General features: G+C 37.1%; 4 protein-coding genes across 6 annotated transcripts; 2 read left to right on the forward strand and 2 right to left on the reverse strand.

Annotated features, from left to right (window-relative positions):
* Window positions 1-816: 816 nt before the first annotated feature.
* LOC149386583 (RAD3-like DNA-binding helicase protein) lies at window positions 817-8,681 on the reverse strand. Its single transcript, XM_089627249.1, has 24 exons — window positions 8,490-8,681; window positions 8,007-8,281; window positions 7,497-7,675; window positions 6,640-6,721; window positions 6,338-6,485; window positions 6,090-6,246; window positions 5,636-5,916; window positions 5,473-5,518; window positions 5,136-5,277; window positions 4,893-5,047; window positions 4,665-4,756; window positions 4,486-4,584; window positions 4,322-4,390; window positions 4,069-4,155; window positions 3,931-3,990; window positions 3,705-3,832; window positions 3,554-3,611; window positions 3,356-3,461; window positions 3,105-3,206; window positions 2,788-2,855; window positions 2,118-2,663; window positions 1,566-1,711; window positions 1,173-1,259; window positions 817-939 (listed from the first exon to the last, which is right to left on the reverse strand). The coding sequence occupies exons 1-23, from the start codon at window positions 8,589-8,591 to the stop codon at window positions 1,181-1,183; spliced, it is 3,207 nt and encodes a 1,068-aa protein (XP_089483375.1). The 5' UTR covers window positions 8,592-8,681; the 3' UTR covers window positions 817-939; window positions 1,173-1,180.
* Window positions 8,682-9,093: 412 nt separating this feature from the next.
* LOC149386584 (heat shock 70 kDa protein 14-like) lies at window positions 9,094-14,029 on the forward strand. The gene is made up of 10 exons (XM_089625127.1): window positions 9,094-9,362; window positions 9,830-11,033; window positions 11,221-11,448; window positions 11,553-11,648; window positions 11,735-11,956; window positions 12,383-12,577; window positions 12,648-12,794; window positions 12,945-13,094; window positions 13,181-13,311; window positions 13,415-14,029. Exons 2-10 carry the CDS (start codon window positions 9,864-9,866, stop codon window positions 13,635-13,637), a joined length of 2,562 nt encoding a protein of 853 aa, XP_089481253.1. The 5' UTR covers window positions 9,094-9,362; window positions 9,830-9,863; the 3' UTR covers window positions 13,638-14,029.
* A 667-nt stretch (window positions 14,030-14,696) lies between these two features.
* LOC149386585 (uncharacterized) lies at window positions 14,697-17,161 on the reverse strand. Of its 2 annotated transcripts, XM_089626017.1 has the most exons (3): window positions 16,961-17,156; window positions 16,599-16,719; window positions 14,697-16,490 (listed from the first exon to the last, which is right to left on the reverse strand). In XM_089626017.1, the coding sequence occupies exon 3, from the start codon at window positions 16,428-16,430 to the stop codon at window positions 15,123-15,125; it is 1,308 nt and encodes a 435-aa protein (XP_089482143.1). In that variant the 5' UTR covers window positions 16,431-16,490; window positions 16,599-16,719; window positions 16,961-17,156; the 3' UTR covers window positions 14,697-15,122. The 2 variants fall into 2 exon arrangements, with proteins under 2 accessions (XP_089482143.1, XP_089482142.1); XM_089626016.1 differs by lacking the exon at window positions 16,599-16,719 and having other exon boundaries at window positions 16,961-17,161.
* A 6,861-nt stretch (window positions 17,162-24,022) lies between these two features.
* On the forward strand, window positions 24,023-26,745 carry LOC149386586 (FCS-Like Zinc finger 10). 2 transcript variants are annotated; one of them, XM_089627328.1, is made up of 3 exons: window positions 24,023-24,473; window positions 25,246-26,197; window positions 26,299-26,745. In XM_089627328.1, exons 2-3 carry the CDS (start codon window positions 25,278-25,280, stop codon window positions 26,399-26,401), a joined length of 1,023 nt encoding a protein of 340 aa, XP_089483454.1. In that variant the 5' UTR covers window positions 24,023-24,473; window positions 25,246-25,277; the 3' UTR covers window positions 26,402-26,745. The 2 variants fall into 2 exon arrangements, with proteins under 2 accessions (XP_089483454.1, XP_089483455.1); XM_089627329.1 differs by having other exon boundaries at window positions 25,246-26,191.
* The last annotated feature ends 1,192 nt before the right edge of the window (window positions 26,746-27,937 follow it).

Below are 27,937 nucleotides of genomic sequence, written 5' to 3' on the forward strand. Positions count from 1 at the left end.
TAATAAAATCCCGTTACTATGTACTTAAAATTTATCAAAAGTTAGCTATACGGCAAAACTTGAGTTTTTATATAATTATATATCTAAAGACAGGCTACCATTGCTAAAGTTCTTTTTTGAATGAATTTCAGTTTGGAAAATCCTTAAAATAGTCAATTAGTCACACTTGGCAAATGTTCAAGCTTTTTTAGGTCCAATAGGGCACCTGCGAGGATCCATAGCCACCATACCTTGCTTCGAGGAGTCCAAGGTTCGGAAAGTAGCTCTCTCTAAACAATCTACTTATTCGAGCTAGGGCTAAAACTAGACTAATTCGGTTCAATTTTGGCAATTTTTCATATTCAAATCCGAACATTGGGTTTTAAAAAATACGGCAGAATACCATGATACGAGATACCCCGAATGTTCATCAAATACTACGAAATACCACGGTAATACCATGGTACGAGACAAAATATACATAGACAACATGGAAAATTACTAAAGGTGCGGTACAGCCGCGAGATGCAAAATTTCATAGAAGCTAAATTACTTCGACAAGACAAAATGGGAAAGAATTACACAAAAATATTGTTTTTATTGAGGGAATAGTACATTTATATACATATTACACGCCAAGATTTGCTGGCTCATTGTGTAGTACGTTTACATAAGCATCAGGAGGCTTCAGTGGTATTTAAAAACCTTTCAAGGACAAAAGTTGTTATAATCTGCTTCAATCCAGAAGAGCGAAATCCCTGACAACAGAAAAACATAATTCACTAAACCATACCTTAAAAAAAAGAATTCCAATTTTAATTGTTCCGAGTACTTACTGTGTAATTTCAAGTATTGTTTATCTTTAACAAAATACTTCCAGAAGTTGGTCAAACCAAACGGGGTGGTTCTTGGCTTTAATTTAACGGTGCAATGTTGCAGAATGTCCGGGGCTATATCTAGCTAAAAGACCAGTGATTATCAGTTTCAAATAATAGATATCAAGTATATAAACAGCCTTAAGCTTTGCCAAAACACGTTTCAAAACCTTCAATACTAGTGGTTTGCCTTTTTCAAACCCAATTTTATAACGCCTCTCATTGTAAAAGTACAATAAACCAAATGCTGGTGTATGTGCATCTTCGTGAGCAAGAAACAAAAATCCAGATAATATAATGGAAAATGTTTAATCTTACCCAGGACCTCACTTGCTGTCAGACTCGGGTTTTTTAAGATATTGTTCATACAGAGAATGGTACTTGGCAGGGATAAAATCCTTGAACCTGTTGATGGTGGCCGACGAGAATTAGTAAAGTTGTGAAATAGCCCTAAAGAAGTTATGAAATAAATTGATTATCAACATACTAGGCCGTACTCGTGACAAACTGAAAAAACGGGGAATAACAATTCTTTCTTTCTATTCTTTTGATTTTGGAAATTGATGCATGAGATTTAAAAATTCAAGAAACAGCTTACTCTTAACCGTATATACACCACTGATCGAGTAATAGCTTCTAATTTGGGCCTTGTTTTATTACAAGATCGAAGTCAAAACAAAGTACTTACAATATGCCATGTAAATGAAATACCTTTTGAGAAGAGGGAACCTATCAGGCCCAGAAAATATTCTTGCAATACAATCCAAGACTTCTTTTATCTTCAATGCTTTGGATTTGAGTGCTCTCATGGAACCTACAAATTCTTTATACTCAGAAGAACTTAGCTTCTCTCCAACCTGTAAGGAATATAGTAACAGTATGAATCATAGAATTTTCCTAATAGAAAGGGGAAAGTGTTGGAACAGCAAAAAGAAAAACTAGCAACCGAACTCTGTACACAAACTTTTAGGACCACATGCATTCCTGAAATATGTTTACACGAATTCTAGGCTCTCTAAATTAGAATATGTTCTGCAAGCCTCTGCCATCCTTACTGATATCTAAGGAGTTTATTCGCAATTTCAAGCTTCCCAAGAAGCTTTGTTACACCATGTTCGGGGCATAATTCCAAATTTAAATAACAATTAATTTAATTTTCCGTTAACGTATATACAAATTTCTCAATAAATATCCTAACTACCCACCAATGTCCAAAATCCTCACACTCAAGTAATTGGACCTATAAATTACATAACAGGGTACCTGAATCAGAAATTCAGATCCTTTAGTTTCCACAGCACTGGAAGGCATAGAACTTGACTGACTCTTGTTCTTCTGATTAGCAGTCTCCGTGTTCGCTGTCCTGTTATCTTGGCGGAGATCGGAAACAGAACTTTGAGCACTTTGTACTAGTTTATTGTCAGATTCCTGGCAGATGATATCACAATCCAGCGAATTGGGTAATGAAGAACAGCCATCTGATTTACAACTTCTCACGTTGTTTAGATGGCCACTATGATTTTGTTCATCACGAGAAACTCCATGTTTAGTACTTGTTACTTTACGCTTCTTGGAAGGGCATGGTGTTAATATTTCCCTTAAGGATTTTTCATCTATAACAGAAATGTCAGGAGAAGCGGATCTTGTACTATCTAGGGACTGGAAAGCTTTCCCTGAAGAAGCAAGCAACTTATTCTCCTTTGAGCAAGTTGATATAACAGATTGATGCTTAAATGAAGAAAGCGATGCACGGTTAGCAGGTAGAACTTTCTCCAATAGTATAGAGCAACTTTCACCAACTTCTCTTTTCTGCAAGTACGCAAAACATTAACTTCATCAATTCCCTTGAGAACATATGCAAATCTGAAATAAAATATCCAGGCAGTAAGTTTACAAAATAATTTTTGCGCAAAATCTGTTCCAACTGACTCACCGAGCGCTGAGACTTAGCCAAATTAAATCTGTCAGGAGATTCATCCATTATCAGTTCACTTGAGTCTCCTATTAATAAAAGGAGACAAACAATATAATTAAATAAAAATCATAACTGATGGAAAAGAAATAAATAGTGGCGAGTCTCTGACACCTAAAAAATTTATATCTTATCGAGGCTTACACCTTTCAAAAATACTGATATCCTATGCATGATATCACCAACAGTGATTTAGAGAAGGCAAAGTTATTGTCCTACAGTAAAGCTTTCATAGTCTAATCATATACTATTTTGAGAGAGAGAGAGAGAGAACCTACCATCTACTGATGCTGATGAACCTAGCAAGGATGGTGAAACATCTCCGAATGGGTCACCATTAATCTTCTCCGCCACAGCCAGTTTTGTCGTAGAAAGCGTACCTAGAACATAGCAGAGGCAAAAGTGAAGGAATAGACAAGAATCCATCACCGGTGCTTGTTTTATTCTCCTCGGCTTTTCAAGGAACAGAAAATAGCACATTTAATGACTCCAAGACCTGAAACGTGGCCTTTGATTTGACAGCTATTACCTGTGTTTTTGCTTTCTAGCAACTTCAACTTAGTGAGACCCTGATCTTTTCCATCCCGAAAGAATCTGGTCAATGTATACACGACATCCCCAAATTTTGGGTAAGACTGTGGAAACAAAAACAAATTAGTACCTTGAAAACAATTGAGTTTGTTGTGAAAAGGTACACATGTAGTTTAGAAGGATAAATCCTAATCACCTTGAGATAAGGCTGTATCCAAAGAGAGATTTGAGATTGACGATTTGAATGTGAAAACCTGTTTAAATAAAGAATAGGAATAAAATGAACAATTTTTAATTTTTCCACACTAATAGGACAAATATTTCCAGAAGAAAAAAAAAAGTATAACCTTTCGTCACAAAAAATGATAGCACCATAGTCATGGCGATGACGAATTACACGTCCTACAGCTTGGTTTACAGCTCGTAAAGCTTGTTGACTGTACCATTCTTCTCCAGTAAGATTTTGCGACGTTAACTTGATTTAATGACAGCAAATATTAGTGAAAGGTCATTGTTGTAGCTAGGAGATATATTCACAGAGTTTGAAAGGTCTTCTATAAGAAAGCAATGTACCTGGTGTGCTTTTCTTCGAGTCTGTGCCTGTTCATCCAAGAACTCACGTTTCAGACGAACCTGTTTATTCCAATCATATGTAAGGGCACATGAAAATGATCAAATGTCCATATACGATATCAGTGATGAAGCTCGTACCTTTGGGTCTGTCAACGTAGCAAATGGCATACCAGTGATGACTACAGCTCGTCCAGCATGATCAGCAAAATCAAGACCTTCACTTACCTAGCAAGTGATCAGCCACCTCATATGAGCTTCAACATCATAAAGAAATTAAAAAACACGAGCACACAAGAAAAGTATAGAGCAATGGTCAAACACATGTCGAAAACCACCAGCCATACTAGTGATTGGTAAACAGAGTACTCTCTCCATTCAATACTAGACATACCTTACCACGGCAGACAGCAAAGAATATTGCACCAGAAGTAGAGGTATCCTTCAGCTTAGCCATGTAATCCTGCCAAAGAAAAAGGATGCGATTACGTTCTTAGTGGATCGACCTGAAATCATTGCAACAAAAAAAGTGGGTAGTTTTTTTTTCACTTGAGCAACCTCGATTGACTCTAGAAAAAGTGTAGACTGTCTAGGCTCCACGACAGCTTTCTTATGCCTTGTAATTCTTTCCCATATCGTCATTGAATTAGCATCACTCTGCATGAATCGAACAAAAAAAATTGTCACTTTAAAGAAACTTGAGCTCTTCCTCTCACCAGTAGAGCTCGCATTCTTACAGTAGTTTTCCAGGATCCAATGCACTTGTCCAGGAGGTAGTAAGATGGAAAGAATACAAGCAGTCCATCAGGTACAATTCGAGCGAAATTGACTGAAACATGGAAATCCAAAAGTTAAGAGAACAGTCTTCTCGGTAAGGTAGTTCTTGGGTTCAACCAGTTGTACAATAGAATACCTGCAGTTCATAACAGATAACCAAACTGAAACACATGTGCCACGCTACATACCTATTGCATTACCAAGCTCTTGCTTGTATTCAGGAGTATCACGACTTCGATAAGATGAGTTGAAAGAGAAGCCCGAAGGACCAACTGGTACAACTCCAGCCCATATCTGATTTGGGGATATAACATGAGGATTCTCCAACCGCACTGGAAAGTTTCTGAGGTAATCATTCAGAAATATTCCAACCGAAAGTCATGTTATGTGCAAAAAAATCAAATGGTCTAACCATGTAGAACGCTACTTACAGTCTTAGTTCCTGAGCAAAAGAATCCATAGGAGACAATGTGCCAGAGGTTAGTATAATTGAACCTACATCCTTTTTGGCGAATTCCTCCATTGCAATTCCTGGATTAAAGCACCACCAGCTAAGTTTCCTAGATGATTTACCTGAATTAAGAAAACATCTTAGGTTCACCACTACAAAAGCAGTCTATAATTTACATGACTCGCTATCAATAGAACAATCACAATATCTCTTCTTAAGCTGTAGCTACAATCAATTAGATAAATAAACAGCTCCTTGATTCATAAATTCATAATTTTTAAAGAATAATTGAAATGGATCAAAACTTAAAATTTTACCTTTTAAACCATCTAATGCACTTGCTTCAACTTCCTGCACGTGGACCTAATAATGAACCGGATGGATCTATTCATCAGTACCTCTTAAAATACTAATATACATCTATAGAAATATATACCACGCATTACTCAATTAATGATGAAAACAACTAACAGAGCTTACCCGATAGTAGTTTGCATGAGCATTATCATGCCTGAAAATTATATTAAGCATGTTGCTAATGCTTTCTAGTCGGCATATATTACTTTTTCCTTTTTGCTGATTATCTTCTTCCAGAAGTTTCATCGCTTCTTCTATTATACTGACAAGTTGCTGGGAAGTTTTATGAGTTATATTCAACTCAGCAAGGAATTCATAGATGTAAGGCCCGGGCTTGGAGAATCCCAATTCCTTCGATTTAAGAGGCACTTCAGCGATCCTCTTTTCAAGCTTCAGAAGAAGTGCTGCAACATGTGAGATTTTATCAATGCAATAAAACATATGAAGTAAGGTTTATAAAAGCAACCAAATAAAGTAGAGGCACGGGGCTCAACACAAAAGGGATACATCATTAACGAAGGAACTTTATGTTTTATTATGGCCATCATGATAGCATATCTTTACTGATTTAGTTTACCTCTAAGAATTGCATAATTATCTGGGTCATTCGACTTGTCATTTGATCTTTGCATTCTTTTTACAGTGATATCCATGCAATTCTTCGCTTCAGAAATGCACGTTGTAAGAAGCGTAGAAGGCAAGTCAAAAGAAGCTGCATCAGCGCATATGCTTTCCTGCATTGTATTTTAATTCACGGTAAGTAAATAATCTAATGTAGTACGAAACGCTTTACTTTCAACGTCGATTATAAATCCAGCAACATACCAGGTTGTGCGCTTCGTCAAATATGAGTATACTGTTGGCCCAATTTAGACTTAGAGATTTTCTGAAGGCAGGATCAATGAGATAGTTATAAGGTGCAAATAAAATGTCAACGACCTTATGGATCTCCCTCGACATATAATACGGGCACCTAGTAAAAAAATGGGCAAACAGAAATTACTCATACACGGAATGTTAAACAAATGGCAATAACATACCAGGATAGAAAAGAGGGGAAAAGCATATGGGCCAAAATGTGACAGAATAAAAGAAGGCCGAAACACAAGATAGAAGAAACAACTCACGGCCCAGATGATTTTCCAATATTGACCAGATCTTCGATATCTATAGGCTCATTTCCAAGATACGGATTGCTCTTCAGGTAACCTGCAGTTATTACATGGAAACAATTAATTTAGAAATTCAAATATTCTTCAGATACATTATTGCAGATCACTTCCACTATGACGTTCACAGACAAACAAGCAGGACACTAACCACAAGGACAAGTTAAGCGATCTGACTAAAATTAGTATCATGGCAATAATCCAACAGAAATCATACTTTCTCTTATATGGATTATATTCAGAAATAATCTAGAGTCTTTTGAATTGATAACTCTAGATGTCTTAAGATCATGCAGCCTATAAATAATGATTTGATTTGTAATTTGAGATGGGCCCTCCCTGTCAATAGAATATCAAAAAACACCTGAACTGCCTAATTAATTTTCAGCTATACTTAAACTCATTAATCAACTTGTTTACAGATATATATACATATATATATATATACATATATACATATATATATATATATACATATATATATATATATATATATATTGATAACCGTGGTGTCCGGGTTAGACCGGACTAAAATCCACGAGGCCCTGGCATTATCCCGTGGCCCCAATTGTTGCATCCAGGGGGAATCAAACCGTGGACTGACAAGGTCCCAAGAATCGTCCTTACCACTAGACCAACCCCTTAGGGTTATATGTGTATATAATAATAATAATAATAATAATAATAATAATAATAATAATAATAAACTTATATATATTATTTCTAAAAGGTTTTCAAATTTCGCGTGCCCTATGGACTATATGATATTTGCTCCCCTAACCATAAAAAATACATATGAAATTCGATTGACATACCAGCAACGCGATAATAATGAGAACACTGAGGTTTATCTTGTTTTTCAGGTTCGCCACGTTCTTCCCATCTCTTTTTACGAAGCAGTTGACATGCATTTGATTGTGATTTTCCTCGAAGTGAACTAACTCTTTCATGGATGCATAGCTGCTCTCGGGACCCTAATACCACCATCTTAGGTCTGCAAAAAGCAAATAATCAGAAAATTAAATAATAAATATCACCATTTAGAAAGAGCGATTCTCCGAGCAAATGAAACTTATTCCCAAACCAGAAAATACTAGATTTTAAGATGATAGTCACGAAATGCTCAAATTTAAGAATCACAAACATTGAATAGTTTAAGCTAAAGATGATAATGCTTAATCCTCATAATACATTTTCATTTAACTGATGATTATGCTATTCTTTCTACATTTCAAATATCCTAAAAACAGAACCGAGCATTTTTCACAAGCAAATATTAGCTCAAAGTACCAAAAAAACAAAAATCTCGTGACATGAAACAGAACCTGTAAGAAGTTCTCTTCAACTCTTGAACCACTTGTCGAATCTGACTGTGAGTTCGCGAGGTATACACAATGGTGGGGAGATTCGAGGTCGATGACTCCGACTGTGACATTGGCTCCGACTGTGACTGCGACAGAGAAACCCCCGAACTTTGGCTGCTGAGCACACTGACCCCAGTTGAGAAGCTGCCCAAACTCTTCCTCCAAGCCAAAGTGGCACAAAGAAGACACAAAGTCTTTCCGGTTCCCGTCGGACTCTCCAAAAGCGCATTACTTTTCTGCCAAATTATTCGAAGAATAAAAAAAAAACCATTAATTGTAGGATTTCATTACATTGATGTTAATCTAGGTCTGGCGACAAGTTTGTGAAACGCCCAATAATTAGATCATACGAAAGCGGATTCGAACTTCTCAGTCCCGTAAAATTCCAGCGTCCATGGCTAATAGATTGGGAATATAAAAGTGAGAGAATTACACGAGACTTACATCTTGGAGAGATTGAATAACTTTGTCCATGTAAACGATTTGACAATCGTAGGCCTCGAACGGGAAATCGACATCCACGCCTCTGATCTTGTACGTCGGCATTGGATCGACGCCACGATGAACGACCGCGAAATTTTTACAAAGAAAAAGAAATCAGACCATTTCTTAATTCCCTCTTCAGTCTCGATATCAAACCCTAAAACACAATTTTCCCGCCATATAGCGCGTATTTGTTTTTCTTGTCCGTATTCGGGTCACGAGCCCATTTGAGATTACCTTACATCAGCCCGGCCCATTTTCAGACAGAAACAAGCCCATTCTTGCCTTTTGAAATTAAAGCCCAAAATAACTATCTTACAAAAGAGGAAATTGTTTTCCTTCTCTGTTAGGCTGTCGTCAAAACTCGCGATGTCCGTAGATCTTTCTAGAAGCAGATTCGTATGACCTAGACGCCTCTACAGTAATTTGACCTAAGTTTCTCTCTCTTTTTTCTACAAAAGTAACTCAAAATTAAATATTTAATAAATATCCCAATTTTAATAATAAAAAAGAGATAGCAAGAAAAAAATATACTAGAAAATTCCACACAAATCCCTGGATTGTGTATCGCTCGTTCTCTCTCTCCCTCTCTCTTTCTCTCTATATAAAAGGAACGACTTTTTTATTTTATTTTTATTTTTTATTTTTATTTTTATTTTCGGTGAATATAAAGTGAACAACACCTCTCATACACAGAGATAGTTTATATACATCTAAATTTTCAGAGTCGTGAAAGGCATTTTGGTTTGAATAGAGAGTTCTAGAATAAAACCCCAAAACAAAAACCCTCATTTTTCTCTCGTTTCCTTGTCGTCGTTGATCACTGCTCGTAAGGTATGCTCTCAAAGCCTCAGCTCAGATTCAGATCTCTCGGACTTTTTAGATCTGAGACAAGACCATTGTGTTAACTTTGGTTTCCTTTTTTTTACGCTTTTTTTTCGTTGCTGGTTGTTATTTTTAAAATCTAGGTTACTTTTCTTTTTCATTATGTTTTTAATTGTTTTTACTTTTGAGCTGCGCGATTGCGATGTGATTAATGGAGGATCGTGGTTTCAGTTGGATTCGAGCTGTAGTGGTTTGTGCATTTAGTTTAGCTTCGGAATTTTGTTGATAATAGGTGTTTGTTTCGATATATCATTTCATATTCTGCATCTGTATGGGTATTTATTTGACTGCCTTTTGACTATCGATTGATGATATGTGTATTGTGGTTGGATTGTCCGAATAATCATGTTCTACAATTCTAATCTAGTCTAAGGAGCTTTCTGTCTCTAACTTGAACCTTAATTTGATTAATGCAGTGTCTTAAATTGAATTCATCAGCACTTAGCAAGAATGAGTGTGGTCGGTTTCGATTTCGGAAATGAGAACTGCATCGTAGCCGTCGCAAGACAGCGGGGGATTGATGTAGTGCTCAACGATGAGTCGAAGCGCGAAACTCCAGCGATCGTGTGCTTTGGAGATAAACAGCGTTTCATTGGGACCGCGGGAGCTGCTTCGACTATGATGAACCCCAAGAATTCGGTGTCCCAGATCAAGAGGCTGATCGGCAGACAGTTTTCCGATCCCGAGTTGCAAAGGGATCTGAAAGCGTTTCCCTTTACCGTGACCGAAGGCCCGGATGGCTACCCGTTGATCCATGCTCGTTACCTGGGAGAAGTGAGGACTTTCACGCCGACCCAAGTTTTGGGTATGGTGTTCTCGGATTTGAAGACCATAGCTGAGAAGAACCTTAACGCGGCTGTTGTTGATTGCTGTATTGGTATTCCCGTCTACTTCACGGATCTTCAGAGAAGGGCGGTTCTCGATGCGGCAACTATTGCTGGTCTTCATCCCCTGCGCTTGATTCATGAAACCACAGCGACCGCTCTGGCTTATGGTATTTATAAGACCGACTTGCCCGAAAGCGATCAGTTGAACGTTGCCTTTGTCGACATTGGGCACGCAAGCATGCAAGTCTGCATTGCCGGCTTCAAGAAGGGGCAGCTGAAGGTACTTGCCCACGCATCCGATCGGAATCTCGGGGGTAGAAATTTCGATGAAGTGTTGTTCCAACACTTTGCCGCGAAATTCAAGGAAGAGTATAAGATTGACGTTCATCAGAATGCAAGGGCCTGCCTTAGGTTACGGGCAGCTTGTGACAAGCTGAAGAAAATGCTTAGCGCAAATCCCGAGGCGCCTTTGAATATTGAGTGCCTGATGGACGAGAAGGATGTCCGGGGGTTCATAAAGCGTGATGAGCTAGAGCATATCAGTATTCCCATCTTGGAACGGGTGAAAAGGCCTTTGGAGAAGGCCCTCGCTGATGCTGAGCTCACCGTGGAGAATGTTCACATGGTTGAGGTTGTTGGTTCAGCCTCTCGAATTCCCGCGATTGTCAAGATTTTGACCGAGTTCTTTAAGAAGGAGCCGAGGCGCACGATGAATGCGAGTGAGTGCGTTGCCCGTGGTGCTGCGTTGCAATGCGCAATTCTCAGTCCTACCTTCAAAGTCAGAGACTTTCAGGTATTTTCCTGCACTAGTCACTTGGATATGAAGATAAAAATTATGCATATACAATGATCAAGAATTCTTAGTGGGCTTATTAAATAAATGAAATCTACTTGATAAATGAGCTACTTTATGCTGTCCGTAATTTCTTGTGAAAATATCTGGGTTGTGATGTTTGACTGTTCCACTGTTGAATATATAGGTGAATGAGTCCTTCCCATTCTCCATCGCTCTGTCATGGAAAGGTGCTGCTCCGGATGCCCAGAACGGAGGAGCCGAAAATCACCAAAGTACTGTTGTGTTCCCCAAGGGAAACCCGATACCTAGTATCAAAGCACTTACATTTTACAGGTCGGGTACATTCACAGTGGATGTGCAGTATGCTGATGCCAGTGATTTGCCGGGGCCTGCGAAGATAAGCACCTACACGGTAAGTTGTCGAATTCCACATTTACATGTTCGCTGAAAAATGGTTGAGAGGCTGTTACAGGGACACTTTAACATGTTTGTGTAATGCGTTACTCTCCTCTGCAGATTGGTCCTTTTCAGTCAACAAAAAGTGAGCGATCTAAACTCAAGGTTAAAGTTCGCTTGAGCCTGCATGGAGTTGTCTCGGTTGAATCGGCAACTGTAAGTTTTGACATCCTTTGGTCCAGTAGTAGATGATGAGTTTTCTTCCGTAAGTTTGTTAACTTTGGCCTTTATTTGCATTGCAGCTATTGGAAGAGGAAGAGGTTGAAGTTCCAGTCACTAAGGAGGCACCCAAGGAAGCTAACAAGATGGAGACTGATGACGCTTCTAGTGAAGCAGCACCGCCAACTTCAGCCGATTGTGATGTGAATATGCAAGATCCAAAGGGACCCACTGATGCTTCTGGTGCGGAAAATGGTGTCTCTGAATCTCCGGACAAAACTGCACCCATGGAAACAGACACCAAGGTAGACTGTTATTTCTGTAATAAAAAAAAACCCATTTGTTCTATTTTATTATTATCATGCATTTGTTTCTTTATTAGAATAATGCCAGAGTATCCTATCTCTTCACATGCTCTGTGGTGTTATGTATCTTAAGTCTGTTTGAAATTGGTATATTGAATACCTAAGCCAGTTCGATTTTAGGTTCCTCTGGTGCATTTACTTTAATGATCTACATGGTTGTGAGTCAAGGGTTAGAGTGTAATTCATGTGTAAATATTACTATATATATTATCTCTATGATTTTGAAAAAGGACTGATTATCAATCTCCAGTCTTTTTTTTTTTCTTTCTTCCTGGTTATTATCTATCTTCAGTCTTGCAATTGGCATGGGTTAATCTTTGTGAAGTTAATGTTTGTGATCTAATTGCTGCTGTCACATTTTGTTAGGCTGATGCTCCAAAGAAAAAGGTAAAGAAAACAAACATCCCTGTCAGCGAGCTGGTCTACGGAGGAATGCTACCAGGAGATGTGCAAAAAGCCATAGAGAAAGAGTTTGAAATGGCTCTACAAGACCGAGTAATGGAAGAGACAAAGGACAAGAAAAATGCCGTTGAGGCGTATGTTTATGAAATGAGAAACAAGGTATGATAGTTCACCTATACTCTTTCAGTTTTGTGCTTGTTCTAACATTTTTTTTTTGGTCCACCTCAAGTTGGGTGATAAGCTTGAGTCATTTGTCACTCCTTCGGAGAAGGAAGAATTCATGACTAAGCTTCAGGAGGTTGAGGACTGGTTATATGAAGATGGCGAGGATGAAACCAAAGGTGTTTACATTGCCAAGCTTGAAGAACTTAAGAAGGTATACCCTATACCTTTTTGCATGCTTGTTCTCGCTTTTCCTTTTCCCAAATTGAAAATTCCGAAGAAACAAAACTTGTTCATGCTATCTCGTTTTCTTGGTAACTTCGTACACGGATAGTATTCAATTTTTTTATTTAATAATTTACAGCAAGGCGACCCCATGGATGAACGGTACAAAGAGCACTCAGAGAGAGGAACCGTGATCGATCAGCTTGGTCACTGTATCAACAGTTACAGGGAAGCCGCGGTGTCGACTGATGCCAAGTTTGATCACATCGATATCTCTGAGAAACAGAAGGTAATAATGGGTTCACTCCTAGGTCTCAAATCTCAATATCTGCTTTTTGGTTGTTCGAGCGATTGACGATCAACCCTCGTTTTCAGGTCTTGAATGAGTGTGTGGAAGCAGAGGCGTGGCTGAGAGAGAAGAAGCAGCAACAAGATTCGCTCCCGAAATACGCTTCTCCAGTCCTTTTGTCAGCCGATGTCAGGAAGAAGGCAGAGGCACTAGACAGGTAACTTATTCGGTATCATAGGAGTGAAACCCATTATGGTAATTTTCTTTATCGCAAACGTTTGAACCGTGTTTTTCAATTGTTTTTTTTGGGTGCCAAATAGGTTCTGTAGACCGATTATGACAAAACCTAAACCTGCGCCTGCAAAGCCAGCTGTTTCAGAGACTCCGGCGACCCCGCCTCATCAGGGAAGCGAGCAATCCACACAGGGCGGTGATTCCTACACCGCTGCTAGCCCTGAGAGTTCCGGGGCTGATTCCGGCGAGGCACCGGTTTCCGGCGAACCAATGGAAACCGAAAAGCCTGAAGCTTCTCCAACTGCGTAGAGAGACCCACCCTTACGAGTCCAATGTAAAAGCAACTCCGTATTTCTGTCCGAGCCTGAGACACTGCTTTTGTTGAGCTAACTTTATAAGTTTTAAAAAAGGATGATTATTATGTAAAGCCAGTTAATGGTCTTTTCTCAGGTTTTTATTGTTATTGTTATTATTTTGTAGTGGGTCTCTGGAATCCGGATTTTTTTTCTAGGAGGGTTTATAAGAGAAGATATGTTATTTGTTTAGTCTCTTTTTGTGCTGCTTATTTGTTTGGAGGAGGAGATCAAGACTTCGCTTTACAAGACTCTGCTGGGTCGAGCTTCATGTGTTTACTATATTTTTCTACTTTGTCCAGAGGATTGTGTCAAATTTTTGTTTCCAATATGAATTTTATTCTTAAAGTTTTGAGACATTTGTCTTCGTGTTTTTTCTGCTTTATAATGTTTTCTTTCTTTGGAAAGAGTTTATTTATTTGTGTCCTTAACTGAAACATATCTGAAGGTCCTCTATTATCTATGAGTGGGGCGATATAATAGTGGGACTCCTTTTTACGCGGAGACATGATAGTTTGTTGGATGGGTTGGGTTGGGACAAACTGGCTGATATTGTTCCTTTATAAATGAAGAACACGAGAATGTATGTGGGTCTGAGATGGGTTTCGAATATTATAATGTTGTCAGATGAAAGCTGTGTTTGTTCGTGCTTGGCTCTGATGCGTTCATTCCCGGACACGGCTATTCCTATGTTTTTTTAACTACAAATTTGGAGTAAAATAAATAGAGTTAATACAACTTACAAGTAGGGGATATGCCTGGTAAAGTTTATCATTGTAGTGCTCAGACCTTGATTAACCCGTTCTCAGATTTAGATTTCATGGTAGTTCGATTGAGTCAAACCAACCTGAACTTTAATTTTTTTTTTTATAAATTGCTAACACATGATGATGTTATATATGTATTACTATTTTGTTTAAAAAAGGAATCACAACAAAGTTGACCTTTTTTTTTTAAATATGACAACTGAATTGGACAAAAGTATACTTCATGTTTTTACATTTCGAAATGTTGGTTTGAATTTCAAAAATATCAAAATAGTTGTCACTTCGTGTTTCGACAATACATGAAAAAACCGACCAACCCAGTCAGATTACATCCCTAATTTTACAGCCGGGAAAAAGATCATATGATGAAACTGAACTGGATATTCAAAAGATGGTTCCTTTCTCCCCCCAACTAATACAAATGAGTCGTTACAACAGTAGTACATAGAAGACACAACACGTTAGGTCCTAAAAATCGATTCTGGTTTACTTGATCCAACTTTCTTCTTCTTTCTTTTTCCAGAGCGAACTTATTAAAAATACAGTGCATTGACAGACAGTCTTATTGCCTCGCGAGATATGTTACACAGAGCTAATACAGACATGACCAGTTGGATGAATCAACTTCAGAACCCCAAAAAAAAAAAAAAAAAAAAAAAAAAAACACATCATGATCATCCGCTTCCATTCTCGGCGGAGACGTCGACATCGACATCGTCGAGATCTTCATCATCGTCGTCGCCGCGGCGAATCCTGGCGATCTCGGCGTGCCCTCTCTCCATGATCTGCCTCTTTTGCACTTCCAAGTCTCTCTGGAAGTCCATCCTCATTCTCTCGATCTCCACCATCTGTTCCCTCTTGCTCGCCTCGATCTTCTCGTATATCTCGCTGAACCTGTGGATCGACTTCGCTATCAGCCTCAACGAGGAAGAAGACCCGTCGTCGATGTCGTTGTCGTTGTCGCGGCCGTACTTCCTCTTCTTCGGCGGAAGCCCGTCGGAGCCGTAGCCATCGGAGCCCGCGGACTCCGAGTCCCCGGGGCTGTCCCTCATCTCGTCGAGCCCGTTGGCCCGGTTCAGGTAAGCCCTAGGGTTCATGAACACGTACTCTCCCGAGTCCATCCCGCAAGAGAGCCCGGTCCGCGCCGCGGAGGATTTGGGCTTTTCCTCTTGTTGTTGGGCCTTCGAGGAGGACGAAATGGAGAGCAAAAGGTCCATCTTCTTGAAGTAGACCCACTTGCTGGGCCCGGGGCCGAGCTTCTCTTTCTTGTACTTCTTCTTCAGAGTGTCGAGCCGGTTCCGGCACTGGGTCTCGGTCCTCGCGACCTTCGAGACCTCCGAGACTCTCTCGGAGACCTCTTGCCACTCCTCGGTCCGGAGGCTCTTCTTTCCCCGCCGGAGGAACCGGTCGCCCCACGACTCCAACAGCGCGAACGTCTCTCGCTCCGTCCAGTCCGTCAGGGAATTCCTCCCCGCCGCCGCCGCCGACGGCCTCGCCGGAGTCGGAAGAGTCGCCGGAGGAGGCGGAGCCACCCGGGGAGCGAACTCGTAGCTCGCTATCAAGCTCTTCAGCTTCCTCTTCTTCCGGTGCCTCTCGGAATCGACGCCGCCGTACTCTCTCGGCTCGTCGCCGCCGTTATCGTTCTCATCGTCGTCGTCATCGTCGTCGTCGTCGTCGTCGCTGTCGTCGTCGAGGTCAGAGACGTTTTTATGGATCGAGGGAAACCCGTTCGTCGCGACATTGTTGTTGTTGATGGCTACAGTTTCTTCTTCCTCTTCTTCTTCTTCTTCTTCTTCTTCTTCCTCTAACTCTTCCTCTTCTTCTTCTTCTTCCTGTTCTAACTCATTTTCATCTTCTTCATCGTCTTCCTCTTCGTATTGAGTACTGGCCGGCCTCGGATAAGAGCCTCCCAGGAAAGGAATCTTTTGGCGGCTCGAAGAGGGGTTCGGGGGATATCTCACATCGTCTTCGGTGTCGTCCATGTTTTTTAAGCAGAGTCTATGGAATTACTTTTACCACTCCTAAATTTCAAAGACTAAGTCCTGATAAGAAGAAGATGAAAAAATAAGAGAAAAAACTAAATTTCCAACTCCAAATCACTAGTTCGACGCTTAGAACACAGACAACATAGATCAATTTGAACCTGAGACCTGTCACTTTTTCTATACTAAAATCCGAAACAACAGTCGAACAAAAGTCACGAGCATGAATTCATCGATCTCGGCTCTATAACACTACGAATTGAACGACCAACCCCAAAGATGAGCTATTCTGTTATTAAAAAAAAAAGTTACAGTTATATTGAGAGACCTCAAACCCGATCATTTATCACACACACAAAAATTTAAAAAAAAAAAAAAAAAATAGGTCCTAAACAAAGTTCGATGCTTTCCTATCATACGAACGTCAAACACGCCTATATTTTGTCTCCACAACCAATAACCCCTAATTCTGAATTTAATCGAGTTTCCAAGAAAGTTGAGAATAAAAAGTAAAGCGAGCAATTCCTTACCTCATTCAAAGCCTCAACAATCTTGGAAGGAGAAGAAAAAAAATGAACCATACGAAGAAAGACTTCAGATTTATTCCATCAATCCAATCTTTTCAAAAGCCTGAGAAAATTTTGTTGGGAAACGAAAATACAATAATTTTCTTGTTTCTACGGAAACTGAGGAGAGAGAGGGAGTGACAAACGTTTTGGGGATAAAAGGTAGATCAGCTATTAACTTACGCCGGTTTGCCGAATGGTGTTTTATTGGGCCTGTTATATATGGGCCCCCATTGTCAGCCCAAATATTGTCAATGAGCCCAAAATGTTAGAACTAACAACTCATTGGTAATTAGTGATGGGGAAATTGTCTCAATTAGTAGCAATTTTAATAATTTTGATAAAAAATAGTAGTAACTATATTTTTTGACACTTTTTACTAGTAACAAAAAAAATCTCAAATAATTATTTACAGAATGAAACAAATATTATTTTGAAAGGATTAGAACAACCACTATTTTGGAAATATTATCTTTGAATTAGATAATTGTAAAAAAAAAAAAATATATATATATATATATATATATATGAAAATTGCATGTAATAGCGTTTCTATTACATTATCCGCAAAAATAGAGTGTTTAAAGCTTTTACTCAAAAATAGTGTTTTCATGTTTATAAATTTTTTTACAAAAATTATTTACAATCCTAGCCTTTTTTAAACTTTTTTTATCCTTTACATTGTCATGTATAAGGAAAATAATATGAAATAACTGTTTACATATTAATAAAACACTATTTCTTCAAGAAATTAAAACAACCAGAATTTTAAAATGTTGCACTTTATAAACACTATTCCTATAATCTTCTCTACTTTTAATAGGGAAATTTATTCGGGTACATACTCGGCACAAGAATGTTGATTACTAAAAGCTCGAAAACGATTTTTTTATTTAAACTGTAAATCCTTATCTAAATAAAATTCTAAACCCTAAAAGAAAAAAGAACTAATAATACTAATTCTATAGTTAAAATAGTTGTAAACATAAATATAAGGACGTTGTAGTCGAGGTTTATCTAAAATTAATTGATATGTAAAATAGTCGAGGTTTGTCTAAAATTAGTTGAATATCCAAAATTTATATAAAAAAAATGTACATGTAATAGGTTTGAATAATTTTTTTGAACCTCTGATTAAGTTTTTTTAAAACGTGTAAATTGCTTATATGCATCATAAAAAAAAAACTAATGATAGTGTCAAACAAAATTTTGACGACATAACTTTGGTTATTTTGTTGATAACTTACAACTCTGACCATTTTACTAATCAATTGACTTAGTCTCACCCCGGCACGCCCAAAGGCTCCTGCTCTTCCATCGCATCGGTCAAGGGAGTGCGTGCCGTCAAATGCACATCGCGCAGGCGCCCCCTCGACCAAAAGGCTCCTTGAGCCTCCTTCACGCATATTAATACACCACTTGCCATATAAGAAAGGGTACCGAATTCTAGACCTGAAAACTCTACATAAATCACTCTAAACCTCATTTTCATACGTGATTTCTCTCTTGTCACACACAAAATCACTATTTCTCTCTCTAAAACAACAAAAGGTTTAGAGATGAGAGACGTTCCCTCTCAATCAAACTAATGTTGAGCGTCAGATAGCGCGTCGGGAAAAATCCCTCTGCGTCCCAATAGCTTTTTTTTCTCTTATTTTCATGCTTCAACGACAAACACTGTCGATACTAAGAAAAGGAGCTCGGGACTTAGAATTTAACACACTCGGACTTGAGTGCGGTTACTTGGTCCGGCCTTGAACTGAATGATTCGTTTTTTGATAACGAGCGAAAACACATTATCAAGTGTCAATATCTATATATCATCTATCATGTTATCATTATACATATATATATATATATAATACTTTTTATTCATTTGTATAGTGTGTTTCTGTTTAACACTTAAAAAAATAGTGTGTGTAGTATGCTTTCAACCTGTGTGTGATAAAGAATAAAAGGGAACAAATTATAGTAACCAATGTTGACGTTGATTAAATAATAAAGGTACCTCAAACCTTTCGTTCACGCTAATACCAAAAAAAAAAAAAAAAAAAAAAAAAATCCCACATAGAAAATGTAATGTAATTTTTGGAGAGAACATCAACTATAAATATCTAAGGTAAGTTTGAGTTCCAATTATCATGCACTCACTTCATACCCAGATAGTAGAGAAGATTTCGTCAAAATTATTTTCGTGAGTGTTTTCATAATTTATTTTTAGCAAAATTATTTATGTAAATGTTTTTATATTTTATTTTGGATTAATTAAATACATTATCTGGAACTAATAATGAGTGTTTTTCCTTTTAATTGCGGTGTCTGTGTATGTATCGTAGATGAGAACACATCCATCCAAAAAAAAATAGTGAAAATGATAATGTTCATCATGGGACAAACTTAATCCCATTTTCCAGTGAGATAAGCTCGGATAATGTGAATCCGAGGGAATCCTCCAAGGCAAAGCAACGACAAGGTGTGAAGAAACAGTTCACTAGTGTAGAAGTTACCTTGTGTTGAAAACCATAAGTGATTATTCTTTTTTTTTTTTAATTAATGTTACTGATACATTTCGATGTTTTCATTTTGCTTTCAAAGCCAACAATTGTACTAGCATTGACCTTGAGGATAAGCATCACCACATGATGATATGGTTTAAGAAGACGAAGATGTTGTAGTAATGGTAGTCGAGAACACGGTGAATAAAACAAAATGTCAATAAAAGTGGGGTTATTTTTGTAATTAAAGAAAATAGGTAGTCATATTTTAGGATTAAATTTGACTTATTTGATTTTGGTCCAAAACAATTGTAATAGTCATAGAATAGGAATAATGGCGGTTTTAGTTTTGTGTTTTGATTTTTATCGTTCTTAATTCTTGAATTGTTGGAGGTATCTCTCTTCTTCTCAATTATAAATTTTCAATGAGAAATTTCATTTTCTAGACCTAAAAGTGATGGAAAAGAAGTAGAACAATACGAAAATAATAATAAATAAAAGAATAAAGAAAGCTTAAATTCTTAACAATTGCATTCCAAACGTATTTAGGTTTTACACTGGTTTCATAATAACAATCATTATATAATGATTCATTTCAGGCTACCTTCACACAATGAGAGAAGCATTTGAATTTGATTATGAACATTTCATCTTATGAAAATACAAAACATATATTTCTTTTTGCAGTTCCTCCTTAAATGGACATTGAATTGTCGTTGTTTCCATATATATTAACATATGTCTATATGCGGTGGTGAACCCAGACATAAAAAAAAGGGACTATTATATATACAGAATGGAGATACGGTCATTTATTAACACATACATAAATAATTTTTTTTAAAAAAAATTATAAGTTACTAAACAAAGCTCAATGCTTTCTTATCTTAGTAAAATAAAACATGCCCTTTCTTGGAAATATTGAAATATAAAGTATTTATTTTTATTAATGGGCTAATTTGTTGTAAATGGTTGAGTGGAGTCTACTCACAAAATTTGAAATTTTAGAGCATATTCGTATTTCTCGTAGCTAGGGGTATAAGATCTATTATTTAATTTCCAAAACGAAGCTAAGTTATATGAGAAATTGTTGTTCAAAAAATACCAAAATTGCAAGGAAAAATGAATGTGTTGTAAATGGTGGTGAACTTAATAATTTTTTTCACATGGAAGAGATATGTGAATTTTTGTAATACTTATATATGAATACAATTATAAGCCTTTCGACTCACAAGGGAGATCCAGTTTTTAGAGGGTCCAGGGTGCAAGGTGAACCCAAATCTACCACACACACATGCGCGGTTCCGTTCGGTCAGATAGGTTGGGCCTACTTATTAATTTTTTTTCGTACCAAATTTTATTTAATTTAATTTTAAAAATAAATCTTTGTAGTACAATTGTTGTAACCGAACCAATGGTAATAGTTCTAACTTCTTGTAACGACAATGTATGTGCCTATAAAAAAAAGGTCTGAACTCTCATTCTAGATACTCTTCACAAGTCTCCCTCTTCTTCGAAATTGTTGTCTCTTCATAGTAGAAAGTACTTGACACAGCTTGCTTCCAATACTTTTTCCACGATTACCTCACTTTTTACTTCATTTCACGACCACCTTTTATGTGTGTGCATGCAGATACAGTATTATCCTTCACAACTGCCTCTAAAATTAGCGAAAGATCCTAAAAATGGATTTATCTTCTAGCAATAAATGTTTCTCTATGACGACGACAAGTTCAAATCGGGAGAAGCTGGAGCGTCGGAGAGTCTCCGAGGAAGAGCTTAAGAATTGGAGCTTGAAACTTGTTCTCAAGGTAATCGTTCTTCTAATGTGTTGTCAAGGGCAATTTTGTATTGATTTTTATCGTGCGAGGTATTTGTGGAAGTAGTTGAGAAGCGAGGTATTAATGTAATTTCCCGAAGTTTAAAAGTTTTGGGCCTTGACATGGACTGGACTCCTGATGGGACGTGTCAAGTACATATAGTGGGTCCCCCTAAAATAGACTTGCAAAATTAATCTCCGCGTGAAGAGCTACACGTGTGGGTCATTATCTATGTAAAAGACTTGCTAAAGGACAAAAAAACAAATTGTAACATTTCACGCCATTGAAATTCGCAAATAAAAATGTATAAAATTGTTATTCGGCTATGATGCGGGCCCCGCAAATCATGACGCTGACTAATCGCTTTGAAGTCCTGTGGGGACCCACTAGAATTCTATGTGGCGAAATGTGATATTTTTTTGCTTTGGTGTAGTAAAAAAATACAAGTGACACCCAATCCAAAAGAGTTCGGACTTTTGATTATTTTATTTTATCAGCTGAATTTTGGACGTGATTAATTAGGTGACTAGATAGAGCAACACGTAGGCCATAAATTATCCCATTAATGGTAATGAACAGAGAAAAAAGGGGAGAGAGGAAATTGAAGCCCATTTACGCATGCGGAAGAAATAGAGAGGATATGTGGTTTTGGACTTTTCTTTTCGACAATAATTATGAGCAATTGGAATCATTTTATTATTATTATTATTATCATTATTGGTCTTCGACTCATATGTCCACGAATTGTAGGTTAAGGTGTGATAATCTTGAGCACATTCCGAGGCCCTAAATGTAGTACTCATCATATATATTAAAACGAAATCACCACTCGGGATTATCATAAACATCATGTAATAACATAAAAGATGCTAAATATATTTATATGAGTTTAAATGATTTGGGGATAAATAGATGTGAAGAATATGCTACAAAATAATATTGAAAAAATTAAAATATAATAAAATGAATAGATGGCAATGAGAAGGTGGACCTAGAAGCAGATATCCTTTGAAACAAGCGTAATAACTCAATGATGATATAAAAATATAGATTGAGGTCGGTTAAGTGGTTTATTTGAAGCTTATATTGCTTGTTGAATTGATGAGCAACATATTCACATTATAGAAGAACGACTATGAGATTAATTTAATACCAACAAGTTTGACTTAGTAATCTAGAAGGCAATGTTATAAACTACCATCGGACTAGAAAATGAAAAGAATGTCTCAATGTACGGGATATTATTTTGAAGCTGTCTTTTTTATTATATATAATGATATGCTAAGACTAAGGCATAAAGGTTTTTTTTTCGTTAAGTCTTAGTGGTTACGTTTCAAGGTTAAACGTCAAAACCTTCAAACGATGCTTTTTTAAGTTGCATGCAACTTGTTTATGATGTTCAACTTTTTTTTATTAAAGCGAAAAATTGTTTATGAAAACTAAGAAAATAAATTCCTAGTTTAGCTAATTTGGTCCGATGTTTAGAATAGTGAAGCCACGACATATTGATATAGAGGTTATCTCGGGCAAAAAGTTGCGCAAGCTCTAGAATTATATATAGATTGACACGCACTGATACATTTCAAATTATTTTGATGGGAAATCTATGTATAGAAAGCATGATCGCAAAGATCGAAACCATTCACATATTTTCAAAATTCAAACTCTATTTAATAAAAAGTATAAGACTCAAATACATAATAAATAATGCGGGTTCAAAGACAAATATGTTACTTTATAGTCTGTCGCACAAATAATCACCTAAGTAATGTGATTTTTTTTTAAAAAATTTATCATTTTAGATTTATGGTTATTTTGACAATTTTTTAGCATTAATTTATCATTAATTTTGGTTCTAATTGTGACAAATTAATATCCGATTCCATATCTTTTAACAATGAGAAATCAGACTTCGGATAAACTTATTCATTTTGGTGAAAGGGTAGAGCACTCAAAAAATTTTATCAAATATAATTTTAGTGGTATTTTTTTTATAGAAATTTGATTTTTTAAATGCGAATAGGAATTCTATGGAAGGTATTTTATTTTATTTTATTTTATTTTGATAGACGACATGTATAGAATATAGATGGACAACCATATTAATAAAAAAAAAAAAACTAGTATATCATTGGAATACATGACCACGAAATTATAACATGTTTGCCATGATGTATAGATACGTTTGCATTTGCAAACGTTAAATTCATAAAAAAAAAAAAAAAATCAATCAATTTTAGTCATTCTACTTTATCTGACTTTGTAAATGGCATATCTGAAGTTAATCCGAATAGCATATGCTTTGTGATTACTAGCTTGTTCTTTTTTTTTTATTCATGTTAAAAAAAAACAGGTCACTAAATCACTATCTTTGCTAAGCTAATAGATGAATGCAGTTTTACACTTTTGTCACTTTGTGATGACGAGAGAGAGAGAGAGAGAGAGACCACTTTTTTGTTGTGATAAGTTATAAGCAATAACTTGTAATTTATTTTATTAAAAGAAAAAGAAAACTTATAAGTTGTAATCATAAATTATTAAGAAATTGGAAAAAAAAAATAAAGAAATGGAAGAGCGAGGAAGACCGTTGTTTGGGTCGGACCTTGAAAAATCCGACGCCCCAAATGAAATGGGCCTAGTGGGGCCCACAAAGGAGGGTCATAGTCTCAAGTGGGTGATATTTACGAAACTTGGACCGTCCAATAATGGCACTGCATTTGTTGTTTTAGAGTAGAGACTCACTATCTGTCTTTGTCTCTCTCTCTACGCCTCACAACAAATATACGTATATTATACACTCCAAGTATAACATATTTAATTTTCATTTTTTTTAATAATGTGTGAAATGAATGAAGACGACGATGATTGATGAGAGAGAAGAGCAGGAGAGAGGGAGAGCATATTTTTGTTTTCATAAGCCTCTCTGAACTCTGTAGACAAAGTCTCTCTCTTTCTCTCTCTCTCTCTCTCTCTCTCATAAGGTCTCCTTTTTCGTTTCTTCAGCAGTTTTGGTTTTGATAAAAAGTGATACATTTAAAAAAAACTAAAAAGAAAATTAGAACTGTCAATTAGTTAAAGAGAAAAGTGTTATCAGTGTGTGTGTATATACGTATGAATACATGTTTCCGATGCATTTGAAGACTCTGTTGGAGAAGAAACGAGGTAGGGTTTCTATCGAACCTCTTTTTTTTTTCCTTTTTTTTTTAGTATTTATTTTTATTTTATTTAAGTTCCTGGGTTTATGAGTTTAGTAGATTAAATAAGTTGATGCCATGTTCGATTTTTTTTTTTTTTTTTTTTGTGGGCACCTCACAAAGTCTTTTTCTTTTTTACCCGTTTCGATGATCAAAACCAGTTCTCTTGGTCCATGAAATGAGAAGAACAACTTTGATCGAGTAAATGCTTTTATTTTTATTATCTGATCTTGCTCTAGCTAATTTTAACCGACATGTTCAATGATCTTACTGTGCTTTTTACTCTCAAACATCTGTTTGGACTTTGAACTGAACTTTTTTTTTTCCCTCTTTTTTAGCTAGATGTGATTCTGTAATTACGATCTCCTAACCACTCAAATTAGTCTAATGCTTTGTACTGTATTGTGTTTTTAAACTGATTATGTTTCTGAATCAAACTTGTTTTATGGGTTCAATGATTTAGTTTGCTAGGTTTAGAGGGTTTTTTTTTTTTTTTGGCCTAAAAAACCAGGATTTTTTTTGTAATTTATTTCCTTTTGAGCTGACCATGAGAAGATTCATGTGTTCTTTACTTCATTAACTGTTATTCCATTCATACACGTAATCTCATTTTTAACCCACTCAGATTTTTCGCCCCCTTGAAATCATCTGTCATTGAGCGCTAGATCAAGTACTTTTTTGCAGAATGAAACTGTCAAATTTTCTCACCGTAAAGAGAATTTCGTGAATTATGGCCACAGAGAAAATCAGATGACAAAGGCTTTCTGATCCGATGGCCGATTCCGATCCCGAGCCCGAAATCGCGAGCCTGAGGCATCATCTGAGCAGCTCGATCTTTAGCATCCCCGGTTACCTCGCCGGATTCGGAGCCAAAAACTTCCCCGATTTCGACTCAATAAGGAGTCCCACATCTCCTCTCGATCTCGGAGTCTTTTCGAGCTTTAGGAAGCCCCGATTCGCCAGGTCATCGTCCGAACGGGGCCGCGGGAAGAAGGACCCGAATGGCAACGGAGTCGTGGGCCTGGGCATTATCGTAAATTCGCTCCCCGATCCCGGGCCCACGAGGCCCAACAAGAACATCATATTCGGGCCGCAAGTTAGGCCCAACGAGGCCGATTTCTTGGGGAGTTTTCGCCGCTACGGCTCGATGGACTCTTCCTTGAGATCCAAGTCTCTCCCGACGAACTACGTGGGGTCGCGGCTTTCCCGGACCGAGCGTATCGACGAGAAAGAAAACCCGTCCGAGAACGCCTCTTTGCTGTGTTTCTCCGATTCGAACGTGCCTTCTTCGATGGCGAGCTTGGGCTATAATCTTTGCCCCTTGGAAGCGAAGCCCGTGGAGAAATCGCCGTTGGCGATCGGCTCGGGCGCGGAAATAGAGGGTTCTTCGGAGACAAATTTTGTCAGTACTGTTCCGATACCTATTGTGGGGTCTCTCTCGGCGAGAGAGATCGAGCTCTCTGAGGACTACACGTGCATAATCTCTCACGGTCCTAACCCGAAGACTATCCACATTTTCGGTGACTGCGTTTTAGAATGTCACGCGACCGAGTCAAACTGTTTTCGCAACGATGAAGATCAGTCCGGAGCGGCCGAGAATCCGGAGCGCTCATCAGACCCGGTCCAAGTTTTGACGTTTTGTTTCGGCTGCAACAAAAAATTTGAAGACGGCAAGGAGATTTACATGTACAGGTTTATCCTCCTATTATTTTTATTGCTTGAAGAATTTTTTTCTGTTGCGTTTGCATTGCCTCCATTGACCTGGGTTTTGACCTTTGATTGATTCCGAGCAGAGGTGACAAGGCGTTTTGCGGCTTCGATTGCTGTTCGGGTAATATATCCGAAGACGAGACCGAAGAAGATCTCTTCTTGCTGGGCATGCCTATTGCCATGTGATGGATTTTTGCTTTTTGTTTTTTGTTTTTTTTTTTTGGGAATTGGTTTCTCTCCGGGATTTTCTTCCGAGGCCGTCCGTTTCTTCAAAAGCGCTGTGTGTGTGATTATAATTTGCAGCCATGGATTGGTCGGTCTGTCAGCTTGCCGTGTTTTTTTTTTTTTTTTCATTTTTTTTCTTCATGATTTTCTGGTAAGGAAATCATTATGGGTAGTGAGATAAGATGAGATCATGAGTTATCTATCTCTGTATTGTTGTTGTGACTTAAAACAAAGACTTGTTATCTAAATTTTTGTTCTATAAGATGGGTTTTCAAGTGGTATTATAGCCCTTGATTCATCAGTTTTTTGTTTTCTATATTATTATGGTCTTGATGAGAGCTCATAAACTAATCACTGGTGAATGAATGAATGTGTGCAATTACATTTAGCCTTCCTATTTCTTCTTTTTCAATAGTATCTTTCATGCCTTGGACTTTTTTGAAGTTGAGTATATATAGTCTATATTCTAACAAATCATTTAATGTATTTTACATGGCTTGTATTGAAGAGGATTATTAAAAAAATAAGAAAGGCATTTTTTCTATTCTACAGAGACTGAATATCACAAATGATTCACAGAGAGTGGACTAAGCCGAGCAGACTGAGTTTTGGAATGCTCTCGAGTGAAAAAATTTCGAGCTCGGGCTTGATTGTTGAGAGATTGAGTTCGGTTCATCTATAAACTAAATCAAGTTCATTTGCTGTTTGAAAAAAGTTCGATTAGAATTTAGAGCTAAGATCATCCCCGTTCACACCCGGTTTATAAAAAGCTCATTTATGAGCTAAAAAAGTAGCTCATCTAGACTCTGAGCTCGATGAAAGTTCGATTTAAAATATTTTTTGAAAGTCAAATTATATGAGTAATCCGAAACTCCAAGGGGCCGTTTGGTTTAGTTTTTTAAACTCGTTTCTGTTTTTAAACTCTGTTTTCTGATTCTAATTTTTAAATTTTAAAAACAGAGTTAGAATTACGTTTCAGAATATTTTAAATGTTGTTTGGTTATGTTTTCCATTCAATTGTATAGAGATAAAATAGAAAACAACTTTTCATTTTTTTCTGTTTTCTAAACAAATTTCAAAGAAAACAGAAACATGATTCTAAATCTGTTTTCTGAATTTATAACCAAACAGTTTTTCTAAAACTGTTTTCTAGAATTTAGAATCAGAAAACAGAAAACAGAGATAGAAAACATAACCAAACGGGGCCCAAGTTTTTTTGAAAGCTCTTATTGGTACTCTTGTTACCTTGCTTAATGTAAGTTTTTTTATAATCGAGTCCGTTAACGAATCTGTTTATGAGCTCACTCTTTTATTGTTCACGACCTCATTTATAATCGAGCTTAACCAATTCACAAAACGAGCTTTAACTTGTTTTTTTTAATATTTTATTTCTTTATGTTCCTTAAATATAAAAAAAAAACAAGACGAGCACAAAGGATCTGTTATAGAGCCCATCTCCGAGTAGCTCACGAGAAATTTGCTTGATATTGCTTTATA

Source organism: Urtica dioica, chromosome 9 (genome assembly GCF_054948205.1).
Source record: "Urtica dioica subsp. dioica isolate 48M chromosome 9, U.dioica_male_clone48M_v1_H2, whole genome shotgun sequence".
In the NCBI taxonomy this organism is placed as follows: domain Eukaryota; kingdom Viridiplantae; phylum Streptophyta; class Magnoliopsida; order Rosales; family Urticaceae; genus Urtica; species Urtica dioica.

Bases quoted from the DNA above. Each gene is read 5' to 3' on its own strand.
- LOC149386586 (XM_089627328.1), top strand. From the start codon at position 25,278: ATGGCCGATTCCGATCCCGAGCCCGAAATCGCGAGCCTGAGGCATCAT. The intron at 26,198-26,298 runs GTTTATCCTCCT...GATTCCGAGCAG, and splicing joins AAGGAGATTTACATGTACAG to AGGTGACAAGGCGTTTTGCG.
- LOC149386584 (XM_089625127.1), top strand. From the start codon at position 9,864: ATGAGTGTGGTCGGTTTCGATTTCGGAAATGAGAACTGCATCGTAGCC. The intron at 11,649-11,734 runs GTAAGTTTTGAC...TTTGCATTGCAG, and splicing joins TCTCGGTTGAATCGGCAACT to CTATTGGAAGAGGAAGAGGT. The intron at 13,095-13,180 runs GTAATAATGGGT...CCTCGTTTTCAG, and splicing joins ATATCTCTGAGAAACAGAAG to GTCTTGAATGAGTGTGTGGA.
- LOC149386585 (XM_089626016.1), bottom strand. From the start codon at position 16,430: ATGGACGACACCGAAGACGATGTGAGATATCCCCCGAACCCCTCTTCG.
- LOC149386583 (XM_089627249.1), bottom strand. From the start codon at position 8,591: ATGCCGACGTACAAGATCAGAGGCGTGGATGTCGATTTCCCGTTCGAG. The intron at 5,048-5,135 runs GTAAGTAGCGTT...TGATTACCTCAG, and splicing joins TTTGCTCAGGAACTAAGACT to AAACTTTCCAGTGCGGTTGG. The intron at 3,991-4,068 runs GTACGAGCTTCA...TGGAATAAACAG, and splicing joins CTACGTTGACAGACCCAAAG to GTTCGTCTGAAACGTGAGTT.